The sequence below is a fragment of the Leptopilina boulardi genome, unplaced genomic scaffold (assembly GCF_019393585.1).
Source record: "Leptopilina boulardi isolate dan_hultmark-lab unplaced genomic scaffold, ZJU_Lbou_2.1 LbouV2_399, whole genome shotgun sequence".
NCBI classification, from domain to species: domain Eukaryota; kingdom Metazoa; phylum Arthropoda; class Insecta; order Hymenoptera; family Figitidae; genus Leptopilina; species Leptopilina boulardi.
The window spans coordinates 1,088,142-1,102,208 of NW_026137972.1; the positions used below are offsets into that span (position 1 = coordinate 1,088,142).

A 14,067-nucleotide genomic window follows, 5' to 3' on the forward strand; every position below is an offset into this window, starting at 1 on the left:
CAAAAACAACATATATATCTTTTGCATTATAAATATAATATTATTATAAAATATTATTTGTTTACATATAATTGTTTATTAACAAGTATTTGTTTATTTACAAATACTTGTTTCATAATTATTTATTTATAAATACATATATTCATTTAGAAACAATTGTTTATTTATAAACAATTGTTAATTTACAAGTATTTGTTTATTTAAAAAATACTTGTTTATTTATAAACATTTATTTATTTATAAATATATTTGTTTATTTATAAACAACTGTTTATTTACAAATATTTGTTTACAAATATTTGTTTAATTATAAACAATTATTTATTTACAAATATATTTATTTATTTAATTAATTAATTAAAAATAATAACTTTTATTTATAAAATATGTTACGGTGACGTGACAATAACCTTGTAACTTAAAAACTATACATTTTCTCTTTCTTACCTGTACCATTAGATCAGAGCCTTCTGCTCTGTAAATGAAACAGGAAATATCACTGAATCACCAAAGCGGGCATAAATAAAATAAAATATTATTTTCTGAGTTATTTTCTCATTTTTGGAATGTAACAATACCTTCTTAAGGTACGGCTTTATTTCAGCTATCTTAGTAGGGTCGTCATGGTAACGTATAAGAGAGAGAAACAAGTACATTTTTCATTTCTCTCACTCTTATACGTTACCATGACAACCCTATTTGGATCTGAGCTTCTTTCCGTGTAATAATTTTAAAAAATTAATTTTAATTATAAAATAAGAAAGAAAGCAAACACAAATTGTATGGTTATAATATTGATTTATTAAGTTTTCGTTAATTATATACAGAAATTCGTTGTGTAATGACAATGGTTCAGAGGGACATTATGAGCGTTGAAAAATTCTCTTTGAGATGTTTCTTTAAAAAAAAATCTATACATAAAGGCACAATGTCATTTTAAACCAAAATCATCAGGCTTCAATTCTCGATAAAATTATTTATTTAATAAACAATTTTCGAAATCGAGTTCGAAGCTTTGGACTCAAGCGGAATCACCGATAGAAATATTGCACTAAAATCGGGACACCGTCAAAACTATATATATATATATTTTTTTAAATCTACATGAGTCTTTCTCTGTCAACTCCTTTAAATCTTAGCGTATCGGCGCTTAATAAGTTATTTTCGGTTACAGTCGACTTCATGCTTTTTTTAATCTTTCATTTATTCTACTCTCTCTCCGTTTCTATTTTTCTCTTTCAAACATACGTATTCTTTCACTCAAAAAAATTTTAATAAACGAGAAATTAAACATTTTCGTATATATCAAGAATTTACAATTTTTTCCTTGTACAAATATATTTCACATTCTCTCGATGACAAACAGATCAACTAAAATTTTGTTTGATTTGCCTGATCGCACTTTTGCGCATACATAAACAGGATAATCAATTTTTATTTAGAATTTTTTGAAAAATAAAATAAAAATCAATTATCGACAATTGAGAGACAGCAACTGGAAAAATATTTTAAAAATTATGAATTAATATGTTGATAAGCTAAACACAGAGGCACTTATCGTTCTAACATTTGATTTAGTAATCGCGTAGAGGCTGATGACTTAAAATCTTATATAACTAAGAGTGAGATTCGTCGAAGTTAATTCAGTTAAGACGAGACGATTGTCAAGAAAAAGCGTCCACAATTTTCAAAACGGTTGTTTTTTTTCAAAATTTTACCAACTCACAATGTTTTCTTTTTTTTATCTTCTCATAGACATCAAATAAAAATTCAAAAATTTCTTAAATTTTTCCAGACTAATTTTTTGTTTCTATACATAAAAACTAAATTTTTGATTTATTAAAAATATACAAAATTTTGGTACAATTCACATTTTTTTCCCTTTGAATTCTCTATAAATTAGATTTATAATTATAAATTTACAATTTATAATTATAATAATATATTTTCTGTACAATGAAAATTTTCTTTTTTTAAAGAAAATTGTGCCCAAAACAAAAATTCAAATAAATAAATTTGGTTTTGCAAAATTGTGGTCGATTTCATAGAAATTAAAGTTAATAAGAGCGTATACCGGACTAGTGTTCAGTATATGTCATAAATATTAGGAATTAAGTTTTTTTTACTAGAAGCGAAATCGATGTAAAAAGGGGGGGGGCAATTAAAAAAGACTAAGGATCGCTAAATATAAATTTTGCAGATTCGTTGTATACGATGACTCTCAAAATTGCCATGGATAAAATTTATTTTAGATGAAAATAAATTATTTCATTGAAATATGTATAATTGTCATAATAAAACTTCTATTAGATTTTTATTTATTTTATAAGTGATTTTAATAATAATTTTTAATTATTCTTTCAAAAATAAAAAAAAATTGTTTTAAGAAACAATTTTTGAAATTTTAACCCTACACAGTACTGGGGGTACAAAAGTACCCCAGAGAAATTTCAAACTACGGCCCTGGCTCTGTAAGCCTGACTGTTATGGTGCCATTCTTACCTTAGAATGACATTTTTTGTGCAAATTTTGTTATTTTTTTGCTTTTTGTAATTTTTTGATCATATTTTTGATTGTATCAAAAAAAACGCTATCTTTCTTATAAAAATAAGGAAAAAAATGACATAATAAAATTATTTTGCGTTAAATATGAACATTCTAGCAACAAAAAAAATTTTGGGGTAATTTTCTACCCCAGTTGTACTTTTACGTATAAACCAGCTATGTTGTACTGTCTAGGGTTAATTATAAATATTTTTTAAAAAATATTACAACTGAATTAGTTAAATATAAAACATTCTTTAGTATAAAATATAAAATATGTGAGAAATTCATTAAATTTTCAATTTAAAAATAGTCAATTAAACTACTATATTTTAAAAATGATTCCAGCGGATCAAAAACAATTATTAATAAATTATTAAACATTATTAAACAATTATTAAATATTCTAAAAATAAAACAAACAAAATTATAATATGAAAAATAAAACCAAATAAAATGAAAAAAAAAATTGAATTAATAAATATTAATGAATATAAAAAAAAATTATTTAATATTTCGAAATTCGAAATATATAATACGTTCATTTGGAAAAATGGCAATTTTGAGTTACATACAATCTTACAGAGTGTCGGGCAGTAATAAAACTGGCAGTTGAGCAAAGAAATCTCGGCGTCCTGAACTTACGTCGCAGGATCCGAGTTGAAACTCCCATCACTCCATATGCACCCGACAAAACTAGACTTTTATTCAAAAAAAAAGTTTTTGAAAAAATTTAAAATTATTTAATTTTTGCAAAAAACATTTTTTTTTTTGCAAAAAATATAATTCTTCGAAAATTAATAATTATAAATTTTGAGAATATATTTGAAAGTCTCGATTTATCGGGTATCCATTCACTCAAGCAAATAGTGGTCTCGACAAAAGGAAAAGTTTTAGTGGGAAAGTGCAATATACATATTACGTTTGGCAAATATTGATTTTACATAAACAGTCGAGTTTTGTCAAGAAAAAAAAAGGAAAATTTTTTTTAAACATCTGCGTTTGCGCACTAAAACTTTCTCTAAATCCTTAGGTCACTTTTGAGCGAGTATCGAAATGCCCCTCACTTTAAGCAGTGATTCGATTTTTTTTTTCAATATTAGTCGAAAAAAAATTTTAATTTTTTTTGAGAAAATAATGAAAAAAAAATTGAAAACACAACTTTGAAGTTTGAGGATTCGAGTTGAATGATTATTATTAAAATTATAATAATTATTTGAGATTATTATAGTATAATAATTATTTTAGGATCGTTTATGTATATATATATGTAGTAAATATAAATAATGCGAATCCTATTGTGGATGTGGATTTAACTGCTGTGGCTGTAGGCGGTGTTCGTGTAGGGGCCGCTGTATATGGATGAGCCAGTGGTTGAGACACTCTTGTGCCGCCTCTTTGCCAAGACGAGGAAAATCGCTGCCGCCACGGACAACATCAAAATTAGACTCGCTATTATCACCGCGATCGTGAATGTCTTCGGCGAAATGCAGATACTGTTCGGATCATCGAACGCCTGCAAAAAAATAAATTAACAATAACAAAAATCACCGGTTAATTTGCAAAACATTTAAAGAATCTTTCTTTTTATTAGCATATTTTCAACGACTTTTTTCCTTTAATTTCCAACATTCTTTTATCATTTATTGTTAGTAACATTTTTTATTTAATCACAATTTTTTTTTACGACATAAATTCCATTTCAATTTTTTATTTATCCGAATTTTCGGCGGCAAAGTTTTAAATTTAACCAATCAGAAAATTATTAAGGAAATTGTGATTGGCCAATTTTAAAAATTGCGCAGAAATTTTTCTGTCGATTGTTTGTTCGGTCATTTGTTATTTTGGCGAAATAAAAATTCGGCGTCTTTATAATTCGTACAATTTGTCACGTCACCGTAACATTTTTATAAATAAATAATATTTTTGTAAAATTAATTTTTTTAAATAAACAAATATTTTTATAAATATATAATTATTGATAAATAAACAAATAAATTAATAAAAAAAATGATTATTTATAATAACAAACTTTTAAGAGCGGTCGTAAAAACATCAATAGAAGACCGAATCATTGAAAATCAGGTGCTACAAGAAGAAGATTTGGAAACCCATCAAATACACAAAATAAAGTAACAATACCAAACCTTATAAAAGGGATTACATGATTGTTTGATTGTCTTGTAATAATAATAATTGAGAACATTCAGCATTTTTAAATAAAAAACTTGCATATTGTATTTTTTTAATCATTCATTTAATAAACCTCTTCCCAATTTAGTTAATTTAGCTAAGTTAAATTGAGGAATTAGAATAGGGAACAATTATAAGTTCTCCCCAACTTAGTTAATTTAACTAAATTAAATTGAGGAATTAGAGTAGGGTACAATTATAAGTTCAGGGTAGATAAAATTAATAAAAATTAAATTTTTTTTTAATAATTATGACATAACAAATTAAAAATTCGTAGAAATAAAAATTCGGTCAAATTTTGAAATTCGGCGAATTGGAATTTTTGTCATTTAAAAATTCAAATCACATAAAATTCGATTGAATGAAAATTCTGTTAAATTAAAAATTCGCTAATAATAAAAATTAAAATTAAAAGAAAATTTATTATATTTATTTTTGGAAATATTTATAAAGAAAATTAAATATATATAAAAAAAATTGTTTTGTACCCTTTCTCTGAAGACATCGGCAAAATCTGATCTGGAGGCAAGATCAGATGCCTCGTTCACGTAAAGTCCACTGTAAACTTCTATCGTGGCTGGCGTGCCACCATCCAAGCCCTCGGCTACCTTCTTTTCTTCTCCACTCGAGTCCCTGCGTCTTCTCCTTACTTCATTGCACAATGGCGGCTGAAAAAAAAGAGATAAATACCTTTCAGTGATACATCCGACCAACGCGCGGCAAGAAAGTCGATTTATTCTCATCAATTTTAAAACGCTCTTTCTTGAGAATCTCGTCTTTAGAGTTTAATATACACCGGGGTTCAATTTCACTAAAGAAGAAGAAGAAGAAGAAAAAAAAATACAAAACTTAAAGATCTTTAAGCAATTGAAATTTAATCTCGAAGCTATAAGATATATAATCAAACATGAATAGGAATTTCATGTAACAACCAATTTTGAATATTTCGAAAAAAGGAATAAAATAATGAAAAAAAAATTTTGATTTTCATTTTTTAAAAAAGTTAAAAAAAATTTTTCTTCATTTCATAGAATGAATAAAAGTAGAGTACCAAGGGCGCATCATTATCCCATAAAAATCGTTAGTTAGAATTTTGATTTAAAAGAATTTTATTAGATTTTCTATTAATTAAATTATTTTTTAGACGAATTTTTATTTTTCGAATTAGAATTTGATACAATTTCTCTTTAAACAAATTTTTATTCTACAGAATTCTTAAAACGTCGAATTTTTATTAGTCTCGATATTGCAAATGGCCGAATAATCAACAGAAAAATTTAGGCGCGTTTTTTTAAAATTGACCAATCAGAAATTGTCAGAGGAAATCGTGATTGGTCAATTTTAAAAAAACGCGCCTAAATTTTTCTGTTGATTATTCGGCCATTTGCAATATCGAGACTAATAAAAATTCGTCGTTTTAAAAATTCTGTACAATAAAAATTCGTTTAAAGGAGAAATTCTGATTCAAAAAATAAAAATTCGTTTAAAAAATAATTATACCAATTAAAATTCTTTCAAATTAAAATTCTAATTAATAATTTTTATGGGACAAAAATGCGGCACGGATAACGAAAAAAGTATTAATATAGAAATAACGTAATTAAAAAATGATGATTTCAAAAAAAAAAAAAAAAAATTTCAATTTATTTAAAATATTACCGTATGTGAGCAACCGCCGCCATCTTTAACACAAAGACGAACGTTACATTGATAATAAACGCTCGCCGTGTAAGGAAATTTGTGAGCTTGAAAATTGACTTTGGCCTCCGTCTTGTCTTCACTATATGTAAATTGACCCATAATTTCACCATCAACAGGACATCTAAAACAAATTTTTATATTTTTTATTATTATTATTTTTTTATAATTAATTAATTAATAATAATTAATAAAAAAAATATTAACTAGAATATTTTAACGTCATTTGAATTTTAGCAAAAAGAATAAAATTTTTTCAAAAACGATTTAAATAATATTAATACTTGTTGAAATAAAGAAACTGCGAAAAAATGTCAAGGTTTCAAAATGTCTTTAAGTTTAAAGAAAGATATATATTCAAAAGGGCATAAGCGTCTTTTTATCTGCACAAATTTACATCAGAAAAGACGTTTGCATCAGCAAGTTGAACTGGCGATATTTTTTTTTTTTTTTTCTCTTCATTTACATTGTAACCACCTTTCCTGTATAAAATTCCAACTCATGATTCATGTGAAACAATTGTATTCTCGTAACTATAGTGAAAGTTTTTGTTTTATTTTATAAGAAAAAAAATAGTTTTTCTTATTAATAAAAAAAAAAAAATCAAATTAGAATTATTCTTTTTTTTATTATAAGTTTTTAATAAATAACAAAATTTTATGATTTTGCATGTTAGGGTATTGTTCTTACTTCGGAATTTTTTTTTATTTATTAAATAAAATAAATTTACGATTTGTATTTTTTTCTTATTAAAAAAATATTATTTTGCGATGCAAATTGAAATGTAAGAAATAAAAAATTGCTTTTTTACCCTCGGTCATTGATGAGACGTTGTTCGCCCCATCCAAGACCATCTCGAACTATACAGTCGGAAATTTTGAGACCAAATAGATCCTGTTTATCGATGCTTATCACTAGTGTTAAAGGGTCACCAATTTTCACATTCTCCGCGACTCGATGTCGCGTTGGATCACCGCTAAAAATCTTCATCGTACAGCCCGGCATTGGCGTCATGGACTAGACAATCAAAAATTACCATTATTAAACAATTTTATCAATTTTGAAAAAAATTCTTTTTCTTTTAGTTCTAATTGAGACTTTTTTGATTTTTTTATGTTTACGAGATATGAATTTTTCAAAATTTCAAAATTTATAAAAATTTGAATTTTTAAAACTGTATGTAGCTTTGCTTCTTAAAGACAAAAAAAAACATAATTTAAAAATCAGCAAATTATTAATTTTTATTTTTAATTTTCAAAAATACCAAAATAAAACTTTTAAAAAACAATTTTTATTAATACAATTTTAAATAATTGAAAAATAAAAAAAAATTTATTTGAAATTTCAAAACAATGTTTAAAAAAAAAATAATAATAATTACCTGCTGAGGCAAAGATTGTAGCATGGCGGTTTGTGCTTGGTCGTTCGTTATGACTTTGTCTCGAGTCTGATAGCGACATCTCACGTGGAAACCTCTGCCCTGATTCGTGACAAGTTTTAGGTGCGGTTGCACCACTATTGTATTAAAATATTCGATTCCACCGTCGTCCTGAAACAATATTATTCCATTGTCAATAATATTCACAAAATAACAGTAAAAAATAAAAAACATTTTATTAAAAATAAAAATGTTTGACGAAAACGAGCGATATTGGTAATTTAAAAATTAATATGTAATTAATTAATTAATATAAAAAAAAACCTATACCTGTAATTCTATAAATAAGCTTGGGCTTTAGCTATTTTTTTCTTTTTTAAAATTCGAATTTCCCGCCAGAAGGGAATCCCAATGAAAGAGTAATTCCCACCCGAGGGGAATACCCTGGGTTGGTAAGACATTAAATTTTTTTTTTAATTTGATTGCAATATTAAGGCACTTATACACAGATTTGCCAATGACCCAACCTAAACGCAACTGCGCTTGAGCTATGACTACTTTCTTATAGGTCGAAAAAAGCGCGTTTATATAAAATGCTTAGTAATAAGAAAACGTTAAGAAAGCAATATAAAAATATTTTCACTACAGTAACCGTCACTTCACGGCGTGAAAATAGACATTTGGCTAAAGTCACGTCATTTTACGGCGTGAAAATAGATATTTGTCTAAATTCACGCCTTTCCACGGCGTGAAACTAGGAAATCGACTAAAGTCACTTCTGTTCAAGGCGTTAAATACACAATCGGCTAAAGTCACGTCTTTTCACATAGTGAAAATAGACGATCGACTAAATTCATGTCTGTTCACGGCGTGATAATAGGCAATCGACTAAAGTCACGTCAGTTTACGGCGTGAAAATAGTCCGTTGGGTCTTTTTTCAAAATTTACATCATATATTAATAATTTTAATACTTTTAAGTCTGTAAAAAATTAAGCATTAAAGTGGAAAATAATTTCAATAATTTTCATTACAAAAAAAACAAACATAACAAATATTATAATAATAATAATAAATAATAAATTATTATAATTATTATAATAAATAATAAAAATGTTTACAATTAAATTATTAAAAGATATACAAAAATTTTGATTTGCAAATTTAAATTTCGCGCCACACGATATATGGACAAAAACGATTTTCGGATATTCTCCTAAGGGGAATACCCAATTGGCGCGGGAAATTTAAAAGTTTCTTTTACCCTGTATCTAATGCTTCAAATGCGTTATTAGAATTCCAATAAAATTTCTTCGGTTTAAACGATTAGAATCCGGTTTTGCCTGTGATAATGTAACCGTTCCATGGAACTCGACTAATCTTCCATGTTTCTTTTCGTAATTGTTGTAACGGGTCATTTGCACTAGAACAGCAGTCTCGCGAGTAAAGCCAATTTTTTTTTCTTTATTTCATTTCTCTGATGTTTTTTATTATTATCAAATATTTAAAGATATGGATATATATATATGTATGTGGAGTTTTATTCAAAACGCTCGGAAGAGAGGGAAAACCGGAAGGACCCTTTTTTTATGTGAATATAATAGGAAACATGCTGCGGGTAGGATAATGACACAACAATCAAGTGAACGTGCTTCTTTGTGGGCTCCTCTGCAACATTGTTGCAAGGTCGTGAGGTGTTATTTGTATCCGCATTGCTACGAAAAATAGCTTCATTATTTTATTCTTTATATATATTATATTGTAGCCATCATTTCCAATAATTTACTGCATTAACTGACTTACAATCATTTTCAATAATTGGATTTCTGGCTAATAATATATATTACAGTAAATGTATATAATTAAATAATTTATTAAATTATAGCAAAAATGGACTTGTTTTTGTATTTTTTTTTTAAATTATAACATGTTTTTGAAAATATTTTTAAAAAAATTAAAAATCTTGAATTTTTTTTTTTTGAAATTGTTTGGATTTTAAAGAGGTATTATTATTTGGAATTCCCTTTGCATGAGAAGTTCCTCTACATAATGAGAATTTATTGGCAAACTGACCAAAGTCTGTTGTCTCCAGGACAAGAATCATTATGTCTGCAATTACGTTTTATTGTTGCGGAACCACAGGAGGAAACACTTTGATTGCCAATTCCGTTCATTAGAGTCGATCATTATCTCCTTAATAGTGATCATTTCGTGGTAAATCAACAATTTAACAAAATAGTACTATACTCAATAAATATAAATCATTCGAATTAAATTTCTCACCTAATTTGATAATCGAGAAATATATATTTTTTTAAATTAAGGTTAAGAAATTTTTTCCCGCCAATGAAATGTAAAAAAATAGCGGCAAATTCAAATTGTATTTTCTATTTTTTGGAAAAAAAAATCGTAAATAGAAAAAAAAATAAATATAGTAAAAAATATAAAAATATGAGAAAATAAAAGATAAATTTAAGAATTATAATTGGAATTAAAAGAAAATATTTATAACGAAGAAAAATTGTCGTGTCAACGACATATTGTCGCCTCTCTCTCACGGTTTTGTCGTGGTGTTATCTTTTGTTATAATGTCGATTCCATTCTAGGGACACGAGAAAATTGCTCGCGATGGAGAGAAGGAGACCAGTTGGTTTTTTTTTTTTTTTTTTTATTGTCAGAGTGCAAGGACAAACATGAAAGTCCCTTGTGTCGACAAAACGTACACTTGAAAGTGTTAACAATTACCGAGGTGAGCAAACGAATTAAACAACAACTACTGAGGCGCCTTCTTATAAAGTTCCAAGCAATTTTCCCGTCTGATTAGATTTTGCTGATTCACTTTGGCAAGCAAAAAAAACAACATAAAATTCACAATTTTCCAAAATTTGTTACACACAAAATTTTAAAAAATAAATTTTCAAAATTTCATATTTAAAAAAAATTTTCAAAATAAATTTATTTCTACAGTAGAAGTACCAGTTGTGACCACTTTAAGCGATTTTGTCATTTTTATGACAAAAAGTTTCTATGGAAACAGTTTCCATGGTAACGGTTGCTATGGTAACAGTTGCTATGATAATAGTTGCTATGGAAACGGTTGTCATGGTAACGGTTGCTAGGGAAACAGTTGTCATGGTTGCGGTTGCTATGGAAATGGTAAACAACTGGTACAGTGGTCACAAATCGTATTTCCACCCTATATAAAATCTTTTATGAAGCGAAATTATACAATTAAAAAAAAAAATTTTCCTTTTTACAGAATCATATTTTGTGAAAGTGTTTTCAAGATTTTTTTTTTTAAATATACTTATGGAAAGAACAGTATTTAAAATAATTGTGGAGTACAACAATGGCGATTCAATGATCACCCTTGGGCTAGAAAGCAGAATTGATTTCAATTTCAAGAGCATCAGACGCTTTCAATGCTGGTCAGCAATTTTCGATTGATGGGTGGAGCCTCAATCGACGAGATCTCTCTGATCAAGAATCGATTCTACCTGTTTATTATGTAACATGGTATTGATTTAATTGGTAGTCTTCGATGATCTCGTGAAACAATGTGTGCAAGTTTCTCATTTTATTGTATATATATAGCGACCTTCCAATAATGATCCTTGCAATTTGTAAAATTAACACAATATGACAGTGTCACGTCACCGTAACATTTTTTATAAATAAATAATATTTTTTGTAAAATTGATTTGTAAAATAAATAAATAAATATATATATATAAATAATTATGACATAACAGCTAAATACACTTATTTTATTGCATTTTGTAATTCTCTTTTATCCCTTTATAAATTTTTTATTAATAAATTTTTTTAAAATGTCATTCCTGGTTGATTACAAATACTGTAAGTTAACGCATAAAAAAATTTATCTGTCTCATTAATTTCTTGTTTTTTTTTTTTTAATTAAACAAATTTTTTTTTAATTAGACATTACTAGAATATTTTTTATTTTGCAATAATGTTTTTTTTTATTTAAAAAGAGAGAAAACATCTTCTTAGAATGAGTATTAAAAAAATAATTTATTTATTGCTATTTCACTGATTGCAAGTTGGTATTTCGCATCTTCCATTTAAAGACAATTTATTATCGATTTTTGAGTGAAATGAATTTTAACTAAGCAACCAGACCAATGAAATCGAATCGTTAAAGAAAAAAAAAGAGAGAAAAAGTATCTTTCGTTTAATAACGTTTCGCTTATTGGAGATTTGCGAAAGCCATCAAAGTTTATGATTTTGCGTGACTCGTTATTAAACTGGCCATTTGACCTATAGAACAATATTTGCTACTCATCATTACGAAATTTAATTTAATTTCTCTTTCATATTTTATCATTAATTAAAAAAAATAACAATTTTTCTTATATAATAATTTTTATTTTCCACAAATTAATAAAATTTTATAAGATATTAATTAAATAAATAATTAATTAAAAATAAATTTTTAAAAGAAATTTTTAAGTTTTAAAATATAATTTTCAATATTTAAATTTCCCGCCTTTTCGCAAGGGCACGTTTACAACCTTATGTGTAACTAATTAGTATTTTATAAAATTTGATAAATATTGTTAACCGAAAGCAAAAAATCATGAGAGTGAAAAGGACAGTGATATCTTGCTATTTCTCTCACAGCAATTGTTATTGTCATGCAATCATTCGAAGTGTAAACGAACCCTAAGGTATGCGGGGAAGTCCCGACCTTCGTCGTTTGTCATTATTGGGCGGGAAATTTAAATTTCAAATTTAAGTAGACTATGCTAATTTAAATAATTAATTTAAAGACGACAACACTAATAAAAATTAGTAATATTAATAATAATATTTATTATTACTATTATTATTATTTTTATTGCAATCAGAAAAATAATGAGAGTATTAATAATTCGGATTGAAAATAATTAGGACTAAAAAAAAAATTATTAAAAATAGATTGAAAAAAAGGGATAAAAGCGAAGGAATTTTCTTGTTAAGACACCGGGTATATGGAGCAGGCAACGACCTTCAACGAGTGCCGTCCGACCTCAGCAAGGATACCTACAATCTTCAGTGCATCGGCCTGAGGCACATCGGATCGCTGACTTTACATTTCACACCCACCTTAAGAAACTGAGAAAACAGCTTTTATTTGGGCTTTCCTCCCCATTAATTCTTCTTCACCACAATTTATATCTGCATCTCATCCACTGTCGGATCCGTTAAGACACACTAATTATAATAATAACGTTTACCAACCTACAATATATATATATATATACATCTCCCAAGTATTTAATTTTTTTTTCTTTTCTTTTACATCAAAATATTTTTTTTAGTAAATTCTCTCTCTACTTGTGTTATTAATAAACATATGATAAAAAATATAAAACAACGATTGACGTAATTTTTGCAAAATATTATTATTTTATTTCTATAAAAAAAATTATTTTTTAAAAAATTTTTAATTAAAAAATAATTAAAATGGAAGTATCTAACGTTTATGGTTACTGCACCGGTTTTGGACACTTTTAGATTAATGTTGGTATTATTAAATTTCTTAAAGTTACTATAATATAGGGACATTTATAGAATTTTTAAATAAGTTGGCAACACAGTGTTCACTTGCGGTTGGTTTCCATTATCACTAGGAATTTGTCATAATTTTCGTCAACTACCGCACTCTGTTCCAGTGGAAATTTTGTGACTTTGGATGGTTTCCATTGTCCCTACTCGACAAAATCCCCACTGGCCATTTGTTATAATTATCGTCAACTACCGCACCCTGCTCTAATAAAAATTTTATAACTTTTAATTTAAACAATAAAGTCACTAAATTTTTATTAGAGCAGGGTGCGGTAGTTGACGATAATTATAACAAATGGCCAGTGGGGATTTTGGCGAGTGGGGCAATGGAAACCAACCTTTATAGGTAAATTTAAAAGTAACTATAAAATCAATAAAAATTTACTAGAGCAGGGTGCGATAGTTGACGAGAGTTATGACAAATGGCGAGTGGGGACTTTGACAAATGGGGGTTGGTTTTCATTGTCACCGCTCACCAAAATCTCCACTTGCTATTTTTCATAATTGTCATCAACTACCGCACTCTGCTCTAGTAAAAATATAGTAACTTTATAGTAACTTTTAATTTTGACAATAAAGTCAATAAATTTTTACTAGAGCAGGGTGCGGTAGTTGACGATAATTATAACAAATGGCCAGTGGGGATTTTGGCGAGTGGGGCAATAGAAACCAACCTTTATAGGTA

General features: G+C 27.0%; 1 protein-coding gene across 2 annotated transcripts in view; it reads right to left on the minus strand.

Annotated features, from left to right (window-relative positions):
* Nucleotides 1-778: 778 nt before the first annotated feature.
* The window catches only part of LOC127289008 (cuticlin-4), a 97,193-nt gene continuing 83,904 nt past the window's right edge, over nt 779-14,067 (minus strand). For both annotated transcript variants that reach the window (XM_051316747.1, XM_051316749.1), the window contains exons 5-9: nt 7,817-7,984; nt 7,247-7,452; nt 6,397-6,559; nt 5,226-5,405; nt 779-4,060 (exon numbers count right to left, since the gene is read on the minus strand). In XM_051316747.1, coding sequence (XP_051172704.1) covers nt 3,857-4,060; nt 5,226-5,405; nt 6,397-6,559; nt 7,247-7,452; nt 7,817-7,984 — 921 coding nt within the window. In that variant the 3' untranslated portion in view covers nt 779-3,856. The remainder of the gene's footprint in view (nt 4,061-5,225; nt 5,406-6,396; nt 6,560-7,246; nt 7,453-7,816; nt 7,985-14,067) is intronic.